Source organism: Phocoena phocoena, chromosome 14 (genome assembly GCF_963924675.1).
Source record: "Phocoena phocoena chromosome 14, mPhoPho1.1, whole genome shotgun sequence".
NCBI classification, from domain to species: Eukaryota; Metazoa; Chordata; class Mammalia; order Artiodactyla; family Phocoenidae; genus Phocoena; species Phocoena phocoena.
In genome coordinates, this window is record NC_089232.1 from 2,464,292 (window position 1) to 2,491,858 (window position 27,567).

The 27,567-nt window shown below is 52.3% G+C and overlaps 1 protein-coding gene across 1 annotated transcript; it reads left to right on the plus strand.

Annotated features, from left to right (window-relative positions):
* On the plus strand, positions 1-27,567 carry TGFBRAP1 (transforming growth factor beta receptor associated protein 1). Its single transcript, XM_065891377.1, has 11 exons — positions 1-688; positions 8,382-8,576; positions 10,761-10,915; positions 15,190-15,272; positions 16,571-16,912; positions 18,606-18,663; positions 21,364-21,507; positions 23,060-23,200; positions 23,763-23,922; positions 25,126-25,559; positions 27,391-27,567. The coding sequence occupies exons 1-11, from the start codon at positions 1-3 to the stop codon at positions 27,565-27,567; spliced, it is 2,577 nt and encodes an 858-aa protein (XP_065747449.1).

Below are 27,567 nucleotides of genomic sequence, written 5' to 3' on the forward strand. Positions count from 1 at the left end.
ATGATGAGCACCAAGGCGTTCACCCTGGTCCCCGCCGTTGAGCGGGAGCAGCTGATGGGCGACAGGGAATGGGTGTCATTGGAGTGTGTGGAGTGCTGCGGCCGGAACCTGTACGTGGGCACCAGCGACTGCTTCGTGTACCACTTCCTGCTGGAGGAGAAGACCGTGCCCGGTGGGTCGGCCACGTTCACGGCCACCAAGCAGCTGCACAGACACCTGGGTTTCAAGAAGCCGGTGAATGAGCTGCGGGCGGCGTCGGCCCTCCACCGGCTGCTGGTGCTCTGTGACGGCTCCATCACCCTGGTCCACATGCTGAGCCTGGAGCCCGTGCCCTCGGGTGCCCGCATCAAGGGGGCCACGGCCTTCGCCTTGAATGAGAACCCGGTGAGCGGAGACCCCTTCTGCGTGGAGGTCTGCATCATCTCCGTCAAGCGCAGAACCATCCAGGTGTTCCTGGTGTACGAGGACCGCGTGCAGATCGTCAGGGAGGTGTCCACTCCGGAGCAGCCCCTGGCAGTGGCGGTGGACGGCCACTTCCTGTGCCTGGCCCTGACCACGCAGTACATCATCCTCAACTATAGCACGGGCGTCGCCCAGGACCTGTTTCCTTTCTGCAGCGAGGAGAAGCGGCCCATCGTCAAGAGGATAGGGAGACAGGAGTTCCTCCTGGCAGGCCCCGGCGGATTGGGTGAGGCGCCTTGGCTAACCTCGCCGACCTCTGCCCGGTCTCCCCGCGTTCCGTCCTTGAATTCACGCTGAGCTCGGAGAGGGAGATTGTGGTTCTGAAAACTAGATACTCGTGCCAACAGAACTGCACGCCCAGTGCTTGCACAGTTTTCATTAGATTGTTTTGTGTGTGGGTTTAATGGAACAAAAATAGGCCGCTCTTAGAATCACATTTCCTTTGTGCTAAAGTAGAGCCTGACAATGGCTCTGGGGAGAGAATTCCACTAAGGGGATAAGTACACAAAGAAGAATCTGTAAGACTTCTCTATAAGATTTTCTCCTGTGGGTGGGTTTCCTAGTGGGTTGGTTTTATTCTCCATTCTGAAAGGAGCTGAGGGAGCTCACTTAACAGATGATTTCAAAGGTGGAGGCTCCAAGGGTATGTCCCTGGTTTTCTCTTACTGACTGAGGTTTCGTCCCACCAAAAAGCGTCTAGCAGCTAAGTGCTTAAAAGGGCTTGAGCTGTTTGGTGTGGCCTTCCTCATTCTCCGCACTGCCTCCTAATGTCATCGGTGGTCGTGGTCGTGGATGGTTCATAGTGTGTGTGTCTGGGACAAGCAGGTGCTGAGATGAGTGAGTCTCCCTTAACACCCATAGTCTTTAACCTGTCTTCCTGCCCTCTTATAACTTTGTGATGTCCGCGGCTATGGGAGTAGTGCCTGGATCCTTGAAGTCCCAAGGGGCTGCCGAAGGGCAGCGTTCTGTTGCAGTCCATTCTTCCTTCCTGTCGACTGGAACCTTCTGCAAGAGAAGCTTCTCATTAACTTGGTTTGCCCCCAGGATCATCGTATAAGAAAGGCAGGAGAAGGAGGTTTTCGGAAAGATGACCCTTCTGTCTTCCCTAAGTGAAGTGTCACCATGAATCATGGATGTAAATGTATGTGGTGTTTCAGTCCATCTGCCCTTGGGGGTGGTTTATTCAGGTTGACTGCAAGCCCCTTCCCCACGCCCCGGGAACTTTGGTATCTTCCTTGCCTTCTGCTGTGACAAGGTGTCCGGGGTCCCTCTGTACGTTTCCTGCCCTAGATCTGGTTTCCGCCATTTCTCCGAGGACCCCTGATGTTTAGAGACCACAGTCTGGGTGCTGGAGGTGCTTGGGGTCCGTTGTTTCTAGGTCTCTTGGGTGGACAGAGCTGGGAAGTATGCATTATTTAAAGATAAAACCCATCGTGAGAGCATATCGATGGAACAAGTTTGGGGCTACCGGGCCCTGACCCCGTCTGTCTGCGTGCCTGTGTCTCCTCCCGCCCACCCCCAAATCCTAGTAGGTTCCCACCGTGACGTGGTTGTTCCTTTGATCTGCCCCACAGGACATAGAGCAGAAGGACAGGACCGACACCACCGCGCCCACCACGTAATCATCAGAAAACGTTTGATTGTAGTTCTTTTGTCCTCAGGGTACGGGCCGTGTAACCCACTCGGAACGGGCAGTCACGTTTCTGCATTTAACGTCACTGGGAATAGTTCCCATCCATGTGGCTGTGCCAACAACGGGATATATATACAGTTAGACGGATGTGCTTTGTTTCACTTTCCATTTCTAGAAATTGCTTTCTCTCATTGTTTTCTTCTGTAAATATGTACAAGTTTCCACGTCAGATCCACACAGCAAGGTACATTCCCCTACTGTCTCCTTCCCCCAGAAGTAACCTTTATTAGTGTTTGTCCTTTCATTTTCAAAAAAAAATTATAAATGAATATGTAGATAGGTGTATCTCCCTCCTTCAGAGTTGCAGGCTGTCTCTCCCGTGTGGAGGGACCACCGTGCCTCAGTCAGGCCCCGGTGGTGGGCATTTGGGTTTTTTCCAGTCCATGGTATTAGTAGGAGCTTATCTGTTTGGATTTTTCCAGTGTATCTGTGGGGAATCTTTCTAAAGATGGGGTTGCTGAGTCCACATGTAAACGCATGTGAATCTGGAGGGGGACAGTGCCACCCACTCCCCTCACCCCCGACAAAGGTGGTAGGTACCGTTTTTTCTTCCCCTGGTGCCTGTTTCCCCTGAGCTTTGCCGGCAGCGTCCATATATTGTCAGACTTTCGTGTTTTTGCCCGTCTGGCCCATGAGGAATGGCATCTCAGTGGTGTTAATCACATTTCTCCTTTTATAATCAAGGTGGAACATTTTTCAAGAATTTAAGAGCCATTTGCCTTTCTTCTGATAATTATCCCTTCTCGCTAGCTGTTTAGTTTAGCATTTGTTATATATTTGAGATACCAGCTTATCTGAGACATGTTTCGAATATCTCCAGTTTTTACCCTGAAAAGGCGTTTCTTACACGTTTCTATATAATCAGATGTATTAACCTTTGTACTTTCTTGCTTCTTTTCTGGGTCATAATTATTAGGGATGTTTCCCCCTCTCCCAGGTTGTAGACAGATTCACCCAGATTTTCTGCTGGTACTTTTATGGTTTCATTTCTTATAGTGAAGAGTGAATTCGATTTCCTCTTCGTCTGTATGGTTGTCTGTTCTCCCCACACCTGATTCAGGAGTCTGTCTGTCCTCGCTGGTGGCGGTGGCTGCCTCTCAGGTATAGTCAGTCTCCTCATGCCGTTGGGCCTCGCCTGATGGGTTTCCTGTTTTCTTCCATCAGTCCGATTGCTTACTGATGAGCTGGAGCCTGCTTTGGATGTAAAGGCTTTGTTGTGAAAACATTTGACTCCAGTATCCTTGTGTTGGTTTCAGTGTCCAGATTGAAGGGAAATGGTAGTCCATCATGTTCAGGCCGCATTTTTCCTCAATAATCTGTCTCAACGACCTGGGCATCGTGGTAAATGAACCAACCTTCTTAATTGTTGTTCTGCTTGTAACAGGTGTGATTACAAGCAAATTGGAGATCCCTTGTAAGCTCTGTAATACCTCACTACATGGAGGCTCCGCGTACCACACAGTAATCACCACCATCGTTAAAGGGCTTCAGAAATTAAGTTCAAGCAAATTACTGAAATGAATGCATATGTACCGGCAGACATACGAACGCTTATGTTTTCATTTTGCCCACTGCCTTCCCCCCTGAAGATCCCATGTGCCCACTCCCCTGTCATGAGAAATTGCTCTTAACTTTTTGCCTTAGTTTTTTTTTTTTAATACATTTATTTATTTTATTTTTGGCTGCGTTGGGTCTTTGTGCAGGCTTTCTCTAGCTGTGGTGAGCGGGGATTACTCTTCGTTGCAGTCCACAGGTTTCTCATTGCGGTGGCTTCTCTTGTTGCCGAGCATGGGCTCTAGGTGTGTGGGCTTCAGTAGTTGTGGCACTTGGGCTCAGTAGTTGTAGTGTGCGGGCTCAGTAGTTGTGGCACACAGGCATAGCTGCTCCGCGGCATGTGGGATCTCGCTGGACCAGGGCTTGAACCCGTGTCCCCTGCATTGGCAGGCAGATTCTTAACCACTGCACCACCAGGGAAGTCCCTTGCTTTAGTTTTTTTGTGTTTGTTTTGCTTTGTGTTTTTGGCGGGGCCGCGCAGCCTGTAGGATCTCGGTTCCCCGACCAGGGATTGAACCTGGGCCCCGGCAGTGAAAGCCCAGAAGCCTAACCACGAGGCCACCAGGGAACTCCGTGCTTTAGTTTAAATTGTACTATTTTAGCCGCGCTTCGTTGAGAATTTCATGATACAATTGATTATTGTGACTTTAAACTCTATCCTTGGGTAATGCTTCTTGGACAATACAGATAATTCAGCTATTCCGTACCCCTCATGGCCCCCCTTCCCCCTCCCAGCTCAGATAAGGGGGTCCACTGATATTTAGAGGGTGGAAACCGTCTAAATGGAAAAACAACCCAGTGGAAAGCAATGGTTTTTGAAGGTGTACCGTTTACAAACGTGGTACATTTGCAGGTTGACAGCACTTGTGTGCCTTTGACGATATAGAAACAATAGCGCGTGTCACCTGCTTTCAAGCCTAGAATCGGTGTGTGGGTGTCAACAACGGTGCCCCTGTTCCTGAGTGGACCTGTGGCACCTTAACTCCACCTGACCTGGACCGCTGGTTGCCAGTTACCGATCTGCTCTTTTATTCCAGTGAAATCCTCTGCTTTTCTTTTTGTGTAGAAGCCTCTGTTCTTGATCTCTGGTTTCTGCCCTTTTCATTGCAAGAACATTCATGTCTGGTCCTCTGTGCTGCATAGTCCCTGGTCGGGCGATGCCCGGCCTTAGCGGGTAAGTGCGGCGACCCTGATTTAATTCCAGGGCGAGGCTGGACAGCGTTTTGGTGTCCGTGCTCCCGTGAGAGCTGTGCTATCCAGAACACGGTTATTTGACCTGAAATTCACAGGCTCCTTGGGGTTGCTGTATGCTTGTCCCCTCACCAGGTTACATTTGCCAGACGCCTGGGTGCAGATGGTGTGCTTTTCTCTCCCTTTGGGCTCTTTTGTTGTCTGGTTCTAAATGCTCGGAAAATTCGAGAGGGTGCGAACCTCATTTCCTCCTGCCAAGCTCAAGCTTTGCACCTCGAGTTTCTCTCCCTCCACATGTTTCACGCTCTTTGAATACTTCGGCGATGCAGTCGTGGGGTAACTCAGACCTTAGTTCCGTCCTCTCTGTGACTGTACAGTGTCAGACGTGCCAAAGTCCATGCCTTCGTTCTTGTGCCCTCTCCACCCCTGGCCCAGAACCCACCGCCCTGTCGGCCCCTCTTACCTGCTGGCGCTGAGCTTTCCGGGGTTTTCCACCAAACTCCTTGACTCCTGGTCTGCTCTGGAAAGAAGTAAGGAGGAGCCCTCGCCAGCCTCAGAGGAACCTCCTCTCCCCATGGCCTGGCCTCCCCTGGCTCTCCTGCCGCAGAAAGGGTGCCCTCACCCCTGAGGATGCACTGGAGCTCCAGGCGCCCCTCCCGGAGGTCCATGCCCTGCCAGCCCTGCGTCCTGACCCCGGCTTGGTCTCAGACTCTCCCGATTGTGTCGGTCCTTATTCTGATGGCGCACAGTGACCTTGACTCTCGCTCCCTCTAAGTCAGGTGCCCAGTTCCATGATTCGCCCCGGAAGTTACCCCTCCTCGGTCAGAGCCCCCGGCTGGCCTGACTCGGGGCTCCTTCCTGGTGGCTGGCGGCCGCCTGGCCTCCCCCGAGTTTGGGTCTGTCCCTCCTTCCAGGCTCCTGCCAGGCCAGCCTTCCTAAGGTCCCTGTAACCCTGTAACAAGTTCAGCCTGACTTTCCTGGTCAGCGTTTCCTGCTCTGCCCCGAACTTGAACTTGACTTTCTGACCCTCAGCATCCCAGGCAGGGTTTGCTCTCTTCCGGGGTCACATACCCACTTCCCTGCATCCCGGGGACCCTCGTGCTTCTTGCCACGGGGGTGGTTACCAGTGCATCTCCCTGAACCCCTTCACCGCCGGGAGCTCCTGGGCGCGGCTCAGGTCGGCGGTCGCTTTAAGCTGACGCTCAGCACGTGGACTTACGGCTCTTCTTGTCTGTTCTCATGTAATACATGAGCTCTCTCTTCTGTTCGTGGTGGGTTCACCCGAAGCCACATACTCTTTCGGTGCATTATTCTCGATTTTACACTATTCTTAAAAACACCCCAGTGACCATTGTGCTTGTCAATTGGCCATCGATTTAAAAGTAGAATCACCAGATTAACATGTCAGTGTCTATTCAGTTTTGATAAAGAATTATTCTCCAAAAGTGTTCCTCATACCAAACCAACACTTGGTGCTGTTAGTCTGGAACCTCTGGCCAATCTGATGGGTGTAAGTTGGTTTTTTACTTTTTCTTTTTTTTTTTTTTTTTTAATTTCTGTTCCCCCGGTTACTAAGGAATATGGGAATCTCTTCAGGAATTTGTTAGCTATTTGCATTTTGTCTTCTGTGAATTACTGATGCGTATCCTTTGTTTTTCTCTTGAGTTAGTCTTTTTTGGAATGATTTTAAGAGACTTTTAAGGGTGGAAGGGAAATACTGAAGGGGGAGGAATGTGTTTCCTTAGTAGGAGATGCACTCTCTCTCTCTCTCTCACACACACACACACGCACACACGCACACACACTCTCTCTCTAAGGATCACTGCTCTGTCATCTCGACAGGGTTTTCGTTGGTGCTACTCACGTGACGAGAGCCAATATTTTAACTCACGTGACGAGAGCCAATGTTTTAAGTGTGAAGCAGAGCCAAACAAGTGTTGGACGTACAAGTGGCCCCTGCAGGAGGTGCCCCAGATTGTGTCAGGCAAGAGCACAGCGTGGACACGCATGTGTGATCCCACCTGATACCCATTTTCTCTTTTTATAAATTTATTTATTTTACTTTTTTTGGCTGCGTTGGGTTTTCGTTGCTGCCCATGGGCTTTCTCTAGTTGCGGTGAGCGGGGGCTGCTCTTCATCGTGGTGGGCAGGCTTCTCATTGCGGTGGCTTCTCTTGTTGCAGAGCACGGGCTCTAGGCGCATGGGATTCAGTAGTTGTGGCTCACAGGCTCAGTAGTTGTGGCACGTGGGCTCAGTAGTTGTGGCTCACGGGCTCTAGAGCACAGCCTCAGTACTTGTGGCGCACGGACTTAGTTGCTCCGTGGCACGTGGGATCTTCCTGGACCAGGGCTCGAACCCATGCCCCCTGCATTGGCAGGTGGATTCTTAACCACTGCGCCACCAGGGAAGCCCCTGATACCCATTTTCAAGAACAGCCTACTTTGGAGGAAAAGAGCTAGGTTTGTACTTGATTGAGTACAATACATTTCACTCTTTCTGACCATGGAAAATTTAGGAGGGTCGGTGATTTCATAGGCTTAGGAAGTTTGCTCCTATCATATATTTGAGACACTTTCCATTGTTTTAAAGTACTGTGTGTATTTCTCCGTCTCTCTCCCTCTCCCTGCTTCTTTGTTGTGTAATAGAAACCGTTTTTCTACTGTAGGAATATCCAATCATTTGCAGGCGATGGCATGCCGTTTTTTGTTTTTATTGAAGTATAGTTGATTTACGTACCACGTTTTTAAAGGCGTTTTATGTCAAGCACTTTGAAAACTGACTTAAAATGGATTGACTTCACTGGGTGAACGTGATTTTCATAAACCCCAGTATCTATGGACTCTATCCAGCTCATCTGGAAATGTAGTTTAGTGCTTTATGTACGAAATAGATGAACCGTGGTTGACTGTGGAAGTTATCATTGACGAACACTTAACAGCTCTCTGTTTTCAGTTGCAAGATTGGTTGTATCCCTGCATCAGAGAGAACGTGTATCCAGAATTAGACTTGAACTCTGAACAGAGACAGTTCTGGATAGGAAGGCTTGTAGAGTGGCCGGCACACAGTAGGTGCTCAATAAGTATCTGAATGAATGCGTTCAGTGTTGAGTGAATGTATAGGGAAGAGCTGGCACTTAGAGATGCAAACCCATTGGAGGACCGGATGTGGAAGCAAGCTTGTGAAGCTTCTTAAATTGTGTGAAAGTCACTTTTCCCCACATGTGAGGACGTGGGCTGTATACACCTTCATGTGGGTGCATGTACACGTTTTTAACATCACGTTTAATTGGAAGGAAATACTGATGTAGACATCCTGGGGAAAGCGGCTCTCTTCACGAGAATAGTCACGCCGCTGTTATATTATCTTTCCGATCTCGAAATGCAATGAAAGGGCAGGTATTCTGCGTTGAGACACATCTACAGAAAACAAACTAGCAAAGCCCAGCTCCTTGAAGCCCTCCTGACCCTTCCTGTTTTCCCAGGCATGTTTGCCACGGTGGCCGGGATATCTCAGCGCGCGCCCGTGCACTGGTCAGAGAACGTGGTTGGAGCAGCCGTCTGCTTCCCATACGTCATTGCCCTCGACAGCGAGTTCATCACCGTTCACAGCATGCTGGACCAACAGCAAAAGCAGACCCTGCCCTTTAAGGAAGGTCACATCCTCCAGGATTTTGAAGGTACTAGTTTCCACGGAATCTTATGCTTGTATTTCTTCACTAAATGCTATTAAGCGTCCATTGGGAACTTGGCCTCTTGCTGAGCGTGGAAGATCCACAGGCAATGGTAATACAGTCTCTGTGCTTCAGGGGCACCGAGGTTAAAGGGAGATAGTGAAACAAATAGCCACAGCAGTTTGAGAGCTTGATAGCAACAAAATAAGGCCAATTGGGAGAGCAGAGGAGGAAGTATTTCCTAGAAGTACCAGGGAGGGCTTCCTGTAGGAGGTGGTATTTGAGCCAAACCTTTAAGGATGAGTAGGAATCTGCCAAGTGGATGTGGTGTGAAAGAACCTTCATGCAGAGAGAAAGGCAGGCACAAATCTGCCGAAGAAGGAACTCTGGGCTCTGGGCCACGCAAGTGATTCACAGGGACTGTGGTGCCTGTTGTATGAGAAGGGCTGGCCTGGGTGAGGCTGCAGCGGACCAGGGCAGCCAGGGAGGGAGGGATTTATTTTACTTTTCCTAAATTTTATTGTGAACATCTTGCAACGTGCTGAAAAGTTGAAAGAAAAACAAACTGAATCCCTGCCCCCCATTCACCTAGATTTTTTCGTACTGGTTCACATTCTGCTGATCAGTTTGGAATGTAAGTGGAGGAGACCATGGCGCTTAATCCGGAATCCTTCAGCAGGCGTTTTCCCGCGTGACCACAAAGCCCTTTTCACACCCCAGAAATGTGCTCTCAGCCCCTGCCTGTGGTCAGATTTCCCCGGCTTCCTAAGAATGCCCTTGATGATATCCTCTTCAAACTGGGAGCTAATCTAGATCTGTGCATTGCCCTTGCCGTGTCGGGACTGGGGCTCCCCAGACATTGCCCTTCCTATGTTAGGTGCTGGGGACGCAGACCTGCTGAGTCTCGAGGTCCCACGTGAAGCGTGTCAGGGCTTGACTGGGGCCCTGACACGCGTGCCGGGAGAGCTTATTCAGGACAGTGTTCCGTGCTGTGCACACTGAGGGGTGGAGGTGGGCACAGGGGATCGGTTGCGGGCACGCAGAGGCTGGCAACGTAACCCACCCCCGGCGGGAACACGGGGAGGCTTCCCAGAAGGAGGGACACCAGTGCAGGGCAGGGGCAGAACCTCATCTGAGTGCGAGGACAGTGATGTAGCTTGACACGGAGGACAGATGATGCAGACAGAGAGCCGGGCAGGGAGGCCAGGAAGGGGAGATGCAGGCGCGGGGAGACCAGGCGGTGGGACTGGGATGCACACGAGGACGGAGAAGAAAAGGCTCTGCTGACCCTGAACGACCTTCAGACAGACAGACAAGGTCGTTCCACCGCTTCCCGGGAACAGGTGATAGTTTAGCTTAAAAACGTGTCTCCAGAGGGAGCAGAAGTCGCTCTCGAAGCTTGGCAGGTGGAGCTGCCTTGGGTGGCAGGTCCGACTCCCCAGTAGACCGTGCCAGGCATCGTGGTGCCAGGGGGCGGTGGGGAAGGGAGAAGGTAACGACGAGATCGGGTGATTCTGGATGACGGGCGAGTGTGAAATGTTATCTTATGGTTCAGAATGTTGCGTTATAATCTTAGTTTCCTGTAAACTGACTACCCTGGAGAGAAAAGAAGTTTTCAAAAGTTTTATACGCGGGATAGCATAATTCTTCTGCTTATTTTCCAGGACTGAGCACTGTAGCCTCATTGTGGACCTACTCAACTGGTTTTAAATTTAGCAGCATTTCAGAATAAATAAAAGGCCAAACGTTTTAATATCCCTTACTTCGGAAATGTACTGTTAAGAGTTTGCCCTTGGGCTTCCCTGGTGGCGCAGTGGTTGGGAGTCCGCCTGCCGATGCAGGGGACACGGGTTCGTGCCCCGGTCCGGGAAGATCCCACGTGCCGCGGAGCGGGTGGACCCGTGAGCCATGGCCGCTGAGCCTGCGCGTCCGGAGCCTGTGCTCCGCAACGGGAGAGGCCGCAACAGTGAGAGGCCCGCGTACCGCAAAAAAAAAAAAAAGAGTTCGCCCTTTTCTGATGGTGGGAAGAGGAAAGAGAAGCATTCATTTCTGGTTGCTGTGGGAGCTCGGGGTTGGGGCGCTGTGATGACCTTGGTCACACAGCCGCTCGTGCTGTCTTTGGGCGAGGGGGTGTGTTTTCTTCCCAGCACTGTGTTCTTACCCTTTCCAACCGTGTTCCTTTCTTCCCAGGAAGACTGATCGTCGCCACAAGTAAAGGAGTTTACGTCTTGGTTCCGTTACCTCTGGAAAAACAAATACAGGATCTTCTAGCAAGCCGGAGAGTGGAGGAGGCTCTGGTTCTAGCGAAAGGCGCCCGGAGGAACATTCCAAAGGAAAAATTTCAGGTTTGTAATCAGCGGGCCCCCAGGCCGCCGGCTTAGAAAACGTTAGGATCTCAGTGCCCGGGCCCTGCAGACCGCTTCCTGTCCGTCATTCAAGTTTCTCTGCGTCTCCACGTTGTACAGATAAGGAAGCAGGTTGCAGAGCAGCCGGACCAACAGCTGTATGAAGTCACGCTGCCGGCAGAGGCCAAGTCGGGATTTGAGCCTCTGACGTAATTCCCGCGCTTAACTCACCAAGTTGTATTTCTAATCAGCATCCTTCTTCCAGAGGAGCCTCAGGGCACAGTTTTTACAGACGAAAAGAGGGAACCTCAGGTTAATTTGTCTCCCAATTCAGAATTTATATTTCTTGGGATGGGGTTGAATTTGTAGAGTTTAGGTTTATGTCATCTACAGAAAAAGCTTTGTGAACATTAGATAAACCATCTAATGTTGCCGGAATCCATCTAATTCATTTCCTTAGGAGAAAACTTTTAATGCATTTTAGAAACGCTAACTTTAATATCGTTGGTGTGATCAATACAATTGATGAAGCAAACACGAATTATTCTCGTGTCTGATGAAATCAGGTTTCCTAAAAATTGCTCCCTGATCAGTCGCGAGGTGAGTTCGGGTTACTCTATGTATTTGAGAATAATCAAGCGTAATATTGGTGTGTACACGCTTCATGTGAACATCTAAGTCCATCATTAAAAGTTCTAATGAATTCATAGCGATCCCCTTCTTGTTTCTGTTGGCCAGATTTTCAGGACGATGTGGTTTGTGGAAGCTGTGCTTTCTGGCCTCAGTGGCTTTACGCTGCAGAGGGTAGAGTCCGGAGGTGGAAGAGGTCAGGACGTGTCATTTATGGTCACAGGATAAATATTGATAAACTTTGCATCTTAATTCCTCATTTAAAAAAAATTTATTAAAGTCTAGTTGATTTACAGTGTTGTGTTCATCTCTACCATACAGCAGTGACTCAGTTATACATATATATTCTTTTTCATATTCTTTTCCATTATGGTTTATCCCAGGCTGTTGACTGTAGTTCCCTGTGCTCTACAGTAGGACCTTGTTGTTTCTCCGTCCCACAGAGAACAGTTTGCATCTGCTAAGCCCACACTCTCAGTCCTTCCCTCGCCCATCGTATTCCTCATTTTTGAGTGAGATGATCTATGAGCATTCAGCAGGGGGCAGCAAAAGCACAAAGAAGAAACCCATCGGTTCAGGGCGTGTTTCTGCGCTGGGAGCGCCTGTGTCTGCCGCGTTTTCCTTGCGCATCCGCGTGGGGAGGCGGGTGCTGAGGCAGCCTTGGCCACTGCTCTGCCGCTCTCAGCTCCTCTCGGTCCCGAGGGTGGGCCCCGGGAGCTCGTGGGTGTCCGGACGGGCACGTGTCGGGGGCCCCCTCCTTGCACACACCCGTGGGCACACCTCAAGTGGGTCCCATTTTCTTAGGGAGGCTGCCCGTGTTCTTGGATTTCTGCTTTTTCCTCCCGTTTTCCTGAGAGCAGCTCCGCAGTGGGTAGTGGATGGTGTTAGCGCTCGTCTGGCTCTGCCGTCTGACATCCCAGTTGGGGTTTGTCCACCTAGCACGCTCCCTGCCTTCCCCCTGTGGTATGTGCCCCAGACGTGCACCCCCAGTGACCTTGAACTTGGCTCTCGTTCTCATGCCCACGTGGCTGCTGGGGACCCTTCTCCCGTTTTGCCTGAATTGTTTTCAAGCCCCTTTCCTGCGTGTCTGCAGTCCGTCCTCCACGGCCCCGCGGAAGGTGCTTTCTGACGCGTCTATCAAACCCTCAGCTGGAAATCCTTCCGCGGGTGCCTCCCTGCCCACAGTCAGGTCTGCACCAGGGGGCCTTCACGGCCAGGCCCTGCCCGCCTCCCCAGCCTCCTTCCCCCCGTGACCCCGGCCTGAGCCCCGCGCGCCTGAGCCCCGCGCGCCTGAGCCCCGCGCGCCTGAGCCCCGCGCGCCTGAGCCCCGCGCGCCTGAGCCCCGCGCGCCTGAGCCCCGCGCGCCTGAGCCCCGCGCGCCTGAGCCCCGCACTGTGCAGGCACTCCAGGAGCCATCCTAAAACACTTCTAATCCTGAAAACAAGTCAAGAATAGCCAGTGCCACCGTCCAAAGACCCACTGCAGGGATGGCTGGCCTCTGGGCATCCCTGGGTAAGGCCGGGCCAGCCTCGCTGCCCCGTCAGCGCCCCGTGCTTTCACCCACCTCCCCGCCCTCCCTGTTTTCTGTACTTGTTATTTGTGCTATTTTCTATCAGTGGAGTGAACTTCTAAACACCGAGTACAGGTTTCGATACCTTGCTCAGATAGGCCCTTTTCTCTGAGTCCACCACATCCCTGAATGCTTGCTCTGTGCTCCCACAATTACACGTGTTAACCTGTGACCAGGGACGGGTTTCTTTTGTTTGTTTTTTTTTGCGGTACGCGGGCCTCTCACTGCTGTGGCCTCTCCCGTTGCGGAGCACAGCCTCGGGACGCGCAGGCTCAGCGGCCATGGCTCACGGGCCCAGCCGCTCCGCGGCATGTGGGATCTTCCCGGACCGGGGCACGAACCCGCGTCCCCTGCATCGGCAGGCGGACTCTCAACCACCGCGCCACCAGGGAAGCCCCGCAGAAGTAGTTTTGATTTCCCTTTAGGAAGGGGAAGAGTGGGTGACATTTGAATCCTGCAGCCACGAGGGAAAAATTGTCTTTCAGCGGATTTCTCACCAGCGAGCCTGAGTGTGAATGAGAATTCTTCTGCCGCAGCTGACGGGGCCTTTTTATCCTTCTTGCTAAGTGGCTGGCCTTTGTTGCTTCTCCTTTCAGAGACGGAACTGGCATTCCCTCACAACAGAACCTGGCCTCGCTCCTGTCTACTTATTGCTGGCGGCATACAGCGGCCGGTTTTCCCGTCAGACGTAGCTGGTGTCGGGGAAGAGAGTCATGAAAAAGCAGCTGCCTCTCCTGCCGTCTCTGCAGGAATTGCTCTGAAGGGACGGGAGGAGATGCTGCTGTGCTTTGGAGAACAAGCCCCTCTGAGAGCTGATCAGAAGCAGCAGCCTTTAGGTGTCTCCATCTCCCTCGTTTCTTCAGGGGTAACAGTGTTAGCCACTTGCTGTGTACCTGGGTGAGCCAGTGAGAGGGAGGAACTGGGCTCTAGAAGCAGAAAGGTCCGGGTTTCAACCGTGGCTCGACCACTTCCACGTTAGTCACTCTGGGCTAAAAACTTAGCATCTCTGAACAGGATGTCCCTATCTGTAAAACGGGTTCAGCGAGTGACAAAGTGGAGTTTCATAAAAACGGATCAGGTCAATAGGCGATTACTTAAACGGCAGGTACTCTGCCAGGGTGTGGGGATGCTAAGATGAATTATGTACATGCCTTCAAGGAATTTATGGCGTATCAAACAGCGGGACGGATTAGAAAGGGGAGGGATTGAAGTCCTAGGGTCTTAAGCACAGTTAGAGTCTTTAGTTGTGAGGTGGTGAGGGCCCGGGCTGGGGTGATGGAGCCAGTGAGGACAGAGCAGAGACGGGTCCACAAGGCCTTTCAGACAAAGGCGGACAAAGCTTGAAGCTGACCGGCTGGACAGTGACAGGGAGGGGGTGGAATTACAGACACCACAGGGTAGCTTCCTTAAGTGCATTGCTGTTTCTGGAAGTTACCAGAACAAAGGGCTCTGTGGTCCAGGAAATTTGGGTAGGACTGTATTAGACACAGATCGACGGCACTTTTATTGCAGGATTCCTCGGGCTGCGGTGTGGATGTGGCTGTGTATCACCGTTGGGGGGAGGGGACAGAACACACAGTGTCTCCCAAGCTTCGGCAGGAAAACCTGTGTATTTATCTGTTTGTCGTTAAATGGGAGGGGCCTCGTGCTCCGGAAGGATGCTCGGAAGTGCTGGTGTGAGGAGTCAGTTCCACAAGAATGAAGGATGGGCAGCTTCCGGGCTCCCAGGGACGCCGGCGATGTTCACATCCGTCTGAGCACCAGAGGTGGAAGCTATCAAGAAAGCCAGGGAGTGTGGGAGGAGGAATACGGATCGGGATGGATGGGAAATCCACGAAGAAGAAAGAACGATGCTTAGAGAACAACCTGGTCTCAGGAATGAGGGGTTGATTGACATGTATACGTGTTTATGTTGAAAATCATTTCGTATAAGCCTCGTTTTTACCTTACCTTGTAACTTCAGGTTTCCACGTAATAGTTAACGGTTAGCCTGGATTATGACCAGAAACTTAGCTTCGCCTCCTGTCGTAGTTCCAGGGCAGGTCAGAGTGATGAAACCTGTCTTTCCCTGCAGGTCATGTACCGGCGGGTCCTGCAGCAGGCGGGCTTCATACAGTTTGCGCAGCTTCAGTTCCTGGAGGCTAAAGAACTCTTCAGGTAATCTGAGGTGTTGGTAGCAAGCCTTCTAAGTGTCCCTCCGCGGTCAGACCTCCACTGTGGCTGTGATGGGAAAGGCCGCCGTGGGTGCTGTGCTCCGGGGAGAAGTAGCGAGGCCGTCGTGTGTACACCCCTCGTGCCCCCTGCCCCCCTTAGCCCGAGGGTCACTGTCCTGTGTCTTGAAGGTAGGGCAGATAAGGCGCATACATTTGGCTGTGTTGGGTCTTAGTTGCTGCGAGCGGGCGAGCGGGCTGCTTATTGAGGTGGCTTCTCGTCGCGGAGCACGGGCTCTAGGCGTGTGGGCTTCAGTAGTTGTGGCACATGGGCTCAGTAGTTGTGGCTTGCAGGCTCTAGAGCGCAGGCTCAGTAGTTGTGGCGCACGGGCTTAGTTGCTCCGCAGCATGTGGGATCTTCCCGGACCAGGGCTCGAACCCGTGTCCCCTGCGTTGGCAGGCAGATTCTTAACCGCTGCGCCACCAGGGAAGCCCGAGGAGGCAATTCTAAAGAGCGTGTTTGATAGCCTGTGAAGGATTCCTAGGAAGACGTGATGGTTCACTTTCCCTTTCCTCCAGAGATTTTACCAAAAGCTCTGAGTTTAGAGAAAGAGCAGGGGCTTCTGGGAAGACTTGAAAAACTGTTCTTCTGAGGACATTGTAAACGGCATGCTCCTGGCCCACCGTCTTAGGAAGCTGAGGTCCCTTCCGCATGACATGGATCCTGCACGCGTGGGCCGCCCCCTTCACCAGCACCCATCCCACCCCTCTCCCTCCCCAGCCCAGGCCTGTCTCAGCCCCTCCCCCTCCAGCAGCCTTTCCTCTGGGCTGGGGGTCAGGTGCGCCCTGGGAAGCAGTGGCTCTTCACGCTCACTCAGAAGATGAACTTAAACCCGCTGTGATCGCCCTTCAATGTCCCACGAAGGCATCGCCTGTAGAAGAAGTTTTCCAAATGTCCGTGTAGAACAGATTCCGCACGACTCAGAGCCGTAAGGGAGGAGATGTACACGGGGCCTCCTCCGAATCTGCCTTTGATCAGAGCCGCTGTGCCTCCTGCCGTTTCCCCCCACCTGGGTTTGCGGGGGCCCATGTCCCACCGCAGCACTGGAGGTGCCACGTCTGCGGCCGCCGAGCCGTCTGCTCCGTCGTGGGGTCTGGGGGTGGGCGGTGCCCGGCTGGCGGTGCTTTGCAGCCCGTGCAGCTGCGGACGGCGTGCAGACAGCGCACCCGTCCAGTGTCGTCCCGTGTGCCTGCGTGCACTCTCTCTCTCTCTTTGCTTCATTTAGTTTGACACTGTAATTGCAGAAGCGGCCAACTCGACGTGCGGGAGCTGATCTCCCTGTACCCCTTCCTGCTGCCCACGTCCTCCTCGTTCACCCGGTCCCACCCTCCTCTGCACGAGTTTGCAGACCTCAACCAGCTGACCCAGGGCGACCAGGAGAAGGTGGCCAAGTGCAAGCGCTTCCTCATGAGCTACCTGAACGAGGTCCGCAGCACGGAGGTGGCCAACGGCTACAAGGAGGACATCGACACGGCCCTGCTCAAGCTGTACACGGAGGCTGACCACGACAGCCTGCTGGACCTCCTGGTCACCGAGAACTTCTGTCTGCTCACCGACAGCGCCGCCTGGCTGGAGAAGCACAAAAAGTGAGTGTTTCTGGCCCCCCGGACGCTCCCCCCGAACCCGGGGCTCCCTGCCTGGCCCTTCCTCGTCCCCACCCCCGGGAAGCTGTCACGCAGCTGAGGCACCAGCGTGACTTCTGAGTCGCAGGCATTCATCAGGGGACCACCCGGCACCCTCGGGATCTATCGGCCTCATCACGGTCTGCAGATCCACCGCAGGGGTCTTAGAGGGCACAACTCTCGCGCCAGCTCCTTCCTGACAGATCGAACAGTCATAGGCCTTGTTAGTCAACGGTGTGCTCGTTCAGTTTCCACGTGGGTGGGACTCAGCTGTGCGAGATGCCACACGCATGTCGGTTAAACGATAGTGCACTGCAGCCACTGATGGCCAGACTGAGCGGACAGATGGGCATCTGGATAAACAGACAGAAAGGGAGGCTTCCGGATCTTGTGGATAAAAGGTTACGGGGTCAAACTCCTTCATTACGGACGTGAGCTGGTCGGCACCCACCCACTTGCCGACCGGCCACCGGGTACGATGGGGGCCCGTCTGCAGTGATGACGTGGTTAAATCGGGCAGCTTCTTCATCCTGGGGGCAGGCGGTGGTCTAACCCTTCTAGGGCCGGGGGGCTTGAGAGTTCCCTGTAAGATTCTTTGCCTGTGACTTTTGGAATGCATTTGACATGGCGGAGGTGCTGGTGAAATTCCACGGAGACCCAGGCTCACGATCCAGACCCTGTTCAGTTGCAGGATGTCATGGGCTGGTGACTGGCCTCCACGTGGGAAGTGGCTTGTTCAGCCGTTTTCCTCAGTTTCCCAAAGGCACCGTGGGATGGAGTGATTTATTTAGGAACCAGGAAATGCACTGACAGCTTATGGCGGTGACTTGGGATGGCAGGGAGGGTCTGGCGGAGTCAGTGTAACTTTCTAAAAGCTTTCGGGAGAAGAGGAGGGTTCTAGGGAATAGTTCAATATCTTGAGAGGTTGCTCTTTGAGGGAAGAAATCCGATGGCCCCCTGGGGCAGCTTGATCCGGTCACCTGCTGGGGAAGAGGGCCAGGAGAGGACGCACCTGTGAGCGTGGGAGGGTGGCAACAGCTCACAGCCCGGGCGATGCCCGTGTTGTCACCGACCCTGTCCGCTTATAAATGAGGAGGCAAGGGCCAAGGAAGGTAACCTACTTGCTCAAGGTTATACAGTCCCTAAGTAATGAAGCCTGGATTGAAAGTCAGGGCCTGGAACTCTGGGTCCCCCCAGCCTGACTCTCCCTGACCTTCTGTTCTCTGCAGTGCCTGCATACTGTTGGCGTTTATTGCCGTTCAAAATCCTTACCCCAGAATGGCTCAGACAGCATCCCTTCTTAATACCTCGTGATAAGTTAATAATGGTTAGCTGAAGAGATGGCAAATCATACTAGTATTTGAAGCAAGTTGTAAAGCAATTCCAAATGTGACCTTCCATAGCATCACTATAGTTTTATTTTTTAGCTCATCTTAGATGTGAATACGGTCCTTTCTGGAAATCGATAGGGAATACATTTTCCGACTATAAGTAAATAAACAGAAAGGAGAATCTTTCTGGTGCTTGAAATTTGTTGTTGAAGTCAGTTGAATAGCTCATGTGGGGCTGGGGGCCCAGGGCCGAGGGCGTTGCTGAGGGGGTACTGCCCGCAGTGGGTGGTCAGGAGAGGGTGCACTTACCCTGAGTTTTCTTCCAGGTACTTTGCACTGGGGCTGCTCTATCATTACAACCACCAAGACGCTGCTGCCGTTCAGGTGAGTTCAGAGGCATCTCAGCACTGTTTAAAAATCACCACCATTTAACTTAGCAACTAAGTTGCTAAGTAACTAAGCCCGTGTGCCACAACTACCGAGCCTGTTTGAAAAAAAATTACAAATTGATAGAGACCAGTCTTGCCTGATCCACAACCTTTTTTACAAAACAAAAATAGTACTGTTTTAGAAAGTGAATGCTTGAGAAATGTTGGCCAAGGATTTTCTTTTTTTCTCTTTTCTTTTCTTTATTTATTTATGGCTGCGTTGGGTCTTCACTGCTGTGCGCAGGCTTTCTCTAGTTGTGGTGCGTGGGCTTCTCATTGCAGTGGCTTCTCTTGTTGTGGAGCACGGGCTGTAGGCACGCGAGCTTCCGTAGTTGTGGCTCGCGGGCTCAGTAGTTGTGGCTCGCGGGCTCTAGAGCGCAGGCTTGCTCAGTAGTTGTGGCGCACGGGCTTAGTTGCTCCGCGGCATGTGGGATCTTCCCAGACCAGGGCTCGAACTCGTGTCCCCTGCATTGGCAGGCGGATTCTTAACCACTGCGCCACCAGGGAAGCCCCAAGAATTTTCTTTTCTTCATCTTTCCATCTCTTTTTTTGTATGTGTGCAGTACGCGGACCTCTCACTGTTGTGGCCTCTCCCATTGCAGAGCACAGGCTCCGGACGCGCAGGCTCAGCGGCCATGGCTCACGGGCCCAGCCGCTCCGCGGCATATGGGATCTTCCCGGACCGGGGCACGAACCCGTGTCCCCTGCATTGGCAGGCGGACTCTCAATCACTGTGCCACCAGGGAAGCCTCATATTTCCATCTCTTTAAAGAACATTTTCAAGACTGAGTTGTTTAAAATGTAAGAAAAATAGGATTTCTTACTGAGCCACAAGGCCTGTGACTCCACTGCCTTATCAAAAATTAAGGCTGTGAGTAACAGGTTGTAATTTCCACTGTTAGTGGCAATAAGTCTTGCCAGAGAGCTGGGTTGTCATGTCATCTGTGACAGAACTAAAGCTGACCAAGGCCACTCACTTGCCTGGGTGGCACCGCTGGTCAGCAGGAGAGCTGGGGACTGAGCCAGCGCTCAGGGCCCTGGCAGGGGCTCTTGCACCCAAATTTCTCATCTTGTCTCTTGTCTTGCATCTTTTTTGAGCGGCCAAGAGCATCAGCAGTGCTCACCAAACTCACCAAGCGTATCCGGTTGCTTTGAGAAATTACCGTGGTAACACGATTGTGGAATAGGTAAAAAAAAAAAAAAAAAAAAAAAAGGTTCTCATCAACATACACCCCATGGCTAAGAGCAGATTTGGGTGTCAAAGCTAAAATTTTTATTTTTTTAAAACACCATGTTCTGAGAATTTGTTATAAGTATGTTAATAACATTAGCAAAGCTACATAGACAGGCGTTTACAAAATTGAAATAATATGGAATAAATCACCATATATGGCAGAATTTTTTTAATGACACATTTCAATGGCTGTGTGAATAGTTTGTTTGATTTGGGGAATTCAGCGCTGAAGAAACTAGTAACATAAAAAACATTGGTGTGCTGCTACCAGAATTACGGCTGCCTGTGACAAAACGAAAGCTGTTTACACTGCCTGCCTGTTTCCTGGGCCGCTTGCTGGTATGGTGTGGTTCAGGAGTCAGTGTGGACAGGTGGGTGAGGACCACGGCACAGACGACGATGCAGGGGGGCTCTCAGGCAGCTCCCATCTCTGCCACCCCTCATGAGGCCACTTCATTCTGAGGCTCTGAAAGTAAGATTCCATTTACAGGGACTTCCCTGGTGGCGCAGTGGTTAAGAATCCGCCTGCCAACGCAGGGGACACAGGTTCAAGCCCTGGTCCGGGAAGATCCCACATGCTGTGGAGCAACGAAGCCCGTGTGCCACAACTACTGAGCCCGCGTGCCACAACTACTGAAGCCTGCACGCCTAGAGCCCGTGCTCCGCAACAAGAGAAGCCACCGCAGTGAGAAGCCTGCGTACCACAACAAAGAGTAGCCCCCGCTCGCCACAACTAGAGGAAGCCTGCGCGCAGCAACAAAGACCCAACGCAGCCAAAAATAAATAAAAAATAAATAAAAATTAAAAAAATAAAAACAATAGTACATGTGCACAGTGGAGCATTAAAAAAAAAAGATTCAGTTTACACGGCAGGGAAGTGTCTGGATGAAATAGCAAAGGACTTTATTATTAAAATCTACCCTGAGCCCCCATGCAAAAGACAGTAGGAACACCAGGGCACAGGGTCACCAGAGGTTTTGAAAGCACATCAGACTCTCACAGTCCCAAAAGGTCTTCAAACTCAGAAATTCCTGTGACGGAGAAGGCTGAGACAGCCCGGCTGATGGATGTAGGTGAATGTCTTCTGTGTCCAAACATTGTCACTGATGATTTCATTTCAGGAAGAGACGTTTTTTAATGCATCCAAGTCTCCTCATAGACTACATTTACTACTTGTATTACTGTGATCTCATTAGAAAGGAAAGAAAAAGAACCTGGTGCTTTATGTTCCTGATTTCCTGGACCGTGTCCCCTCTTTTTTTTTTTTTCATGTGTGTGAAAAAATTAAAATGGATTTAAACCTCCAAAGTTTCTCCCGCCACTTTGAAATATTGAAAGGCCAGACAAACAAACACGTGCCCTTTCTGAGCTAATTCTAAGAGGTATGTAACCTTCCCTACCTTCTTTTTTATTCCTCTCCAGCTGTGGGTGAGCATCGTCAACGGGGATATTCACGACTCCACGCGCTCAGACCTGTACGAGTACATCGTGGATTTCCTCACCTACAGCCTCGACCCGGACCTTGTGTGGCAGTATGCTGACTGGGTCTTGCAGAAAAATCCGGAGGTTTGTGCTTCGTAAACGCATTCGTTCAGGGGCGGCAGGGGGACTGGTGAAAATGGACAGAAAAGTTGATTCTAGGTGGGAAAACAAGCTACACTTTAACCCTTCTCTCCGCTTTTTTTCTCCCCCCCTTTTAATACATGGCTTGAGCCGTCTGAATCCCAGCTCTCGGGGAATTTCTGCATTTCAGTGCTTCTGCACACGTGTGGTGGGGGCAGGCCACTGTGTAGGAAAGCAGAAGGCACCGCGGGTCAGGTCTTAGCATCTTCTTAAACACCCGTGTGTCGACCCCCATCCCTAACGGCATCTGGTCCCTTGTTCTCTGCGGGCTGGAGAAAGACCAGACTGTTGCCCTGTAGGGCGTGGAGCCGGGCCTGGGGCACACCAGGCAGACCGTCGCCCTTGCTTCTATGTCCCCAACCCCCTTTGGGGGGGTGAGTTGGGGACATAGAAGGGCCCTTTTTGGTTGTTTGTTTTCATCAGTCATTTTATTAATCCTTAAGGGAAATGTAAATCAAAACCATTTCACACCCAGTAGGATGGCTAAAATTTAAAAGACAACAATAGTACACGTTGGCAAAGATGCAGAGGAATCAGAACTAGCATTCATTGTTGGTGGGAAGGTAAAACAGTACAGTCATTTTGAAAGACAGTCTGGCGGTTCTACAAATGGTTAAACAGGGTTATCATATGTGCCAGCGATTTCACTCCTAGGTATGCATCCAAGAGAAGTGAAAACCTTTATTCGCATAAAAACTTGTACACGAATATTTACGGCAGTATTATTCACGACAGCCAAAAGAAAGAAAAAACCGTGTCCATCACTTGATGAATAGATAAATAAAATGTATATGCACAAAATGCAGTATTGCTTGGCAATAATAAATGAAAGGGGTTCTTTTTAGTATTTTTTTTTATAAATTTATTTATTTTTATTTGGCTGTGTTGGGTCTTTGTTGTTGTTGAGTGGGCTTGGGTCCCACGTGGGTAAGGCACACGGTGGGTATGGGCGTTTGGAGAATCGAGTTCACTGAATCTTCAGCCGCTTGTATCTTCTTTCATTTATGATCCAGCAAGGATGATCTAAACGTTACAGAGTTGTTGCTTCACGGATTGTCAAAACCTACCACCAATAAATGTTTGGTTCCTTAGTTTCCGACCCTTTTAGAAGGAATTCCGGCTGGAGCTCTGCGGCATTTCCTGTCTCTGTCAGTGCTTCATCTGCACTGCTTTTCCGAATCGTCGTGTTTTCTTGTTTGTTTTTTTTTTGACGTGGACCATTTTCAAAGTCTTTATTGAATTTGTTACAATATTGCTTCTGTTTCATGTTTTGGTTTTTTGGCCGCGAGGCATATGGGATCTTAGTTCCCCGACCCGGGATCGAACCTGCAACCCCAGCATTGGAAGGCGAAGTCTTAACCACTGGACGACCAGGAAAGTCCCGCAAATCGTCATGTTTTTGACAGTGGTTTTACCCAAAGCGGACAGTGCTCAGAATGAAGATAAGATGGGGTCTTTGCAAAGCATTATAAATAAGTTGCTATTCTTCTTTCAGGTCGGAGTTCAGGTTTTCACCAAGAGACCTGTGGACGAACAGAGTAGGTTTAACCCAGATGATGTCATCAGTTGCCTTAAGAAATACCCACAAGCCCTGGTCAAGTACCTAGAACATCTGGTCGTGGACAGGAGACTGGAGGTGAGGCCCCAGAGCGCAGGCTGAGCTGCGTGGGCTGCGGTGGCATCACCGGGACCTGAACCTGGCCCGTGGGTCTAACGTAATGTCTCGTGTTCCCGGCACTCAGTCTGTACGCGTGGGAGGTCAGGGAGGGAGCTGGATGTTCGTGAAAGAGACCGGTGGCCTAAGTAGCTTTTTTTCTCACCCTCCATCTCTTGTCTCCTCCGCTTATATTTTCTTCTCTTGTCCTTCCTTGTTATTCTTTTTTTTTTTTTTAGAGTTTTTTTTTCCTTGTTGTTATTCTTAAAGGAAATGAGGAAAGCTGTCCCTTTTTTGGAGAATACCTAAATCCCGTGGCCCTTACTTCTCAAAATGAGATATTTTCCCATAGATTTTAGATTCAGCTCCTCTGTGTCGTGGTTTCTGAAAGCTTTTGCCCCAGTACGCGTGTTCTGTGGTTGTCCTGTAGCCCCCGCTCACCTTGCACGTCCAGTCTCAGGCACCTGCTGGCTGCTTGGTTAGGGGGCGTTCTCTGGGCTCCCCTAGCAACTGCTGTCTGTCTGCTTGTCCTCCTGTCCTGTAGAAGGAGGGGTACCACACGCACTTAGCCATCCTCTACCTGGACGAGGTGCTGCAACAGAGGCCCAGCGCCAGTGGCAAGGATGCAGAAGTGACCGAGACGCAGGCGAAGCTACGACGTCTGCTCCAGCAATCCGATTTGTACCAGGTCCACTTTCTGCTGGGTGAGCGCATCTCTCTGCATAAACGTCACCGGCGGGGGTGGGGGGTGGGGGCAGGGACGGAGGCCTTGGCACCTCTTCGTCTCTGTTCGGGGGCAGGGGGTGGATTGGGAGCCTCTGTGGCACAAAGTCAGCCTCCTGGAGGGCAGGCGAGCCCCCTCGTCCGTCCTCCACCCTCTGGAAACGGATAGGGCCCCTTAGCTGATGACGTGAAGGCTACCCTGGGCGTTGGGAGGTCTGCATGTCTGCTGAGACAAGCTGCTTTGAACTTGCTTTGAAGCCCTCAGGTCAGTTCCTTCTGAGGCTCCAGCTCTGATCACGGCTTTGAGGGTGGCACTGCCCCCAGCACCCCACTCGGCTGCCACAGGCTTGGAGGAAGGCGGGGGTCCTGGAGGGGGTCTGGTTTTCATTTCCTCCAGGGCAGAAACCACAGTGTCCATGTTGTGTACGACCCTCAGAGCAGGACCCGGCAGACTGAACTTGTCTCTTGCGGTATCGGGCACCGTGGGATTTCCGGGTTGTCCTTGCTGGGTTAATACATTTCTCTTTAGCAGCTTTTAACACCACTCTCTGACCATTAACTACACCCATTCTCATTGTTCGCGGTAGTTGTGTCCTGTAGAGTCTCCACAGCTGAGTTCTCGGACACTGAGCCGTCATACCTGGAGGAGTGCAGGGTCAGGCTCCCGAGAACCTCTGGTCACATCATTTTCACCAGCCGATCAATACGTAACCTTCTTTATGTGTGTTTCTGCTTAAAGACACCTTATTTAACGTATGTTGTTGATTCGACGACACTGAGCTCGTGGCCAGCAGCACATGACTCAGGCCTGAATGATGCTTGTGTGACACATGTACTTTGTCCTAAGGCACATGGCGGCCCTCCTGGGAGGCTACGTGGACACCCCTAAACTCTGGGTGTCCAGGCAGCCCGGGTGGCAGAGCTCAGGCGCGTCCAGGCAGCCCGGGTGGCAGAGCTCAGGGGCGTCCAGGCAGCCCAGGTGGCAGAGCTCAGGGGCGTCCAGGCAGCCCGGGTGGCAGAGCTCAGGGGCGTCCAGGCAGCCCGGGTGGCAGAGCTCAGGGGCGTCCAGGCAGCCAGCCTTGCTCTGCCCGTTCTTAAGCGCATGGCCCATGCAGTTGTGGCATTGGATTGGCACCGCCTGGCGCGGGCCCTGCCGTTTCTAACCTGCAGGTCCCACCCCACAGACAGGATCCGGGGCGCCGGGCTCCCCATGGAGAACGCCATCCTGCTCGGGAAGCTGGAGCAGCATGAGGGGGCCCTGCGCATCCTGGTCCACGAGCTGGCCGACTTCCCGGCAGCCGAGGGCTACTGCCTGTGGCGCTCCGAGGGCCGGGCCCCGCCGTACCGCCGACGGCTCTTCCAGCTCCTGCTGGCCATCTACCTGGGCCCCGGCCCCTCTGCGCCCGAGCTGGCCGTGGCCGCCGTGGACCTCCTGAACCGCCGTGCCACCGAGTTCGACGCGGCCCAGGTCCTGCAGCTGTTGCCGGGTACGTGGTCGGTGCAGCTGCTCTGCCCGTTCCTGACGGGGGCCGTGCGGGACAGCGTCCACGCCCGGAGGACCACGCAGGTGGCTATGGGCCTGGCCAAGTCAGAAAACTTGATCTACAAGTACGACAAGGTGAGAGCCCGGCCCTCTCGGGCGAGACGTGTGATTTGAGGTCGGTTTTACCCGTGGAAAAACAGTCCCTGTCCGTTTCTTCTCTGTAACACACGTGATTTCTTCACACAGACACAGGTGTGTGAGCCCAGGCGGGAGCTGGCCGGCAGGTGTGCGGTGGGGGCAGCTTCCCGCCCCTTTTAGACACTGACGGTCCGCAGAGCCGCGCTCCGGGCCCTGGTCCACGCTGCACGTCACGGTGTCACTGCATCCGCACAGCACTTCCGGGCACAATTGCGTCCCCGTCACAGAAGGGGGGGCAGGGGCACCAGGAGGTGACACAGGACACAGGATCCCAGCTGTGGACTGCAGGCCGATTCACGGGTCCCCGTCTCTGTCCCCTGGGCTTGCTGTGACTAATAATAACAAATCCCATAGGCCGGGGGCTCAGACGACACGCATCCCGTTCGCACCGTCTGGGGGCCGGGAGCCCGAGATCCAGGCGCTGACGGATTCGGGGCCCATTGAGGCCCCCTTCTCACTGAGCTCACGGGGCCGGGAGCCAGCGCTGGTCTCTTCCCCCTCCATAAGGGCCCTGAGGCTGTCCTGGGGGCCCACCTCCAAACACCATCCCACTGGGGGTCAGGGCCTCGACGTTTGGCGAGAGATACAGGCATTCAGTCCATAACCTCCCCAAGCTTATCCAGAGAAGGCTTCTCTCTGGTGAGGCCCAGACGCCCCGCAGCCAGGAACCTGTCCTTCCAGAGCAGGAATCCGCCGTGTTCCTCCCGCTGGGAAGCCTTCATTGACTCCCCAGTGGAGAAGCTGAGGCCGGCAAGATTCAGCCTCCCTCCTCTGGCCCGTCCCTGCCCGTCCCAGGGTGCTCAGAACCTCCCAATGGACTTGCCGTTTCGTACGTACGGCCTTAGAATCCACCGTTTCCTCTGCCTGAGACGGCTCACCTCTTCCTTTTTTGCCTGGTGAACGCCTACTCGAAACCCCGCCTGAGTCTTTCATTTGTGAAACCTTCCCGTCCCTTGAAGCAGACGGGTGCCCCGTGTGCCGACTCACGTGCTGCATCCATAGCCGTCCCCTTCCCTGTTAGGCTTTGGGTTCTCTGAGGGCAGGAACTTCCTTTACTTATCTCGGTATTCCTGAGCCAACCTGGCATCTTGAAGGCATTGAATTTTGCTGAATGAGTAAAGAAACTAACGAGTAGGGTGAACTCACTAAGCCGCCGCCCCGTCCTGCCACTAGGCCGACTTGCTGGGCTGATTCATGCAAACTGTGCAGAAAGGCTTTTAGCTTGCAGAACTCAGGTCCTGTTTAATCAGACAAGAAATAATAAAGTTTTGTTAGTTTTGTTAGTTAACACTTAAAGAAAGGAAATGACGTTTCCTGGGGCCGTTCGGGAACGTGCCACGGATCAACCCCATGGGTTTGACCCAGTCTCTTATTTGGGCCTTAACGTTTCTTGTTTGCAGACGAGGGGAGCAGGGAATTAGACAGCTTTCACGGTCTTGTCAGCTCTAAGGCCCCATGATTCTGTAATAGGCCTTGCTTGAACAGATCAGAGCTCAGAGAATGTCTGAAAGATCTTGGTGAGCAATTCCTCCGCCAGACAAGCAGCAATTACTTTTGGGAAATAAGAAGGCGGTTTTGTAGCTTTTTTGACTTTTCCAGTTCCGGAGGGAGTTTTTGTTTATTTTCACCGCCGATACTCTGTTTCGAGAAATTGATCTTAAAGCTGTCCTCACCAGTGATGGTAACAACCCACGGGGTGACGCGTGTCAGCTCTGAAGACCGGTGTCACTTATGTCACAGGCGTCCCTGTCTTTGTTTCTTTTTGCAGATGAAGCTGAAAGGAAGCTCAGTTCGGCTCTCGGACAAAAAGCTTTGCCAGATGTGCCGAAACCCATTTTGCGAGCCCGTGTTTGTTAGGTATCCCAACGGTGGTCTCGTCCACACCCACTGTGCGGCCAGCAGGCACACGAACCCCAGCTCCCCCAGCCCCGGGGCTCGGACTTGA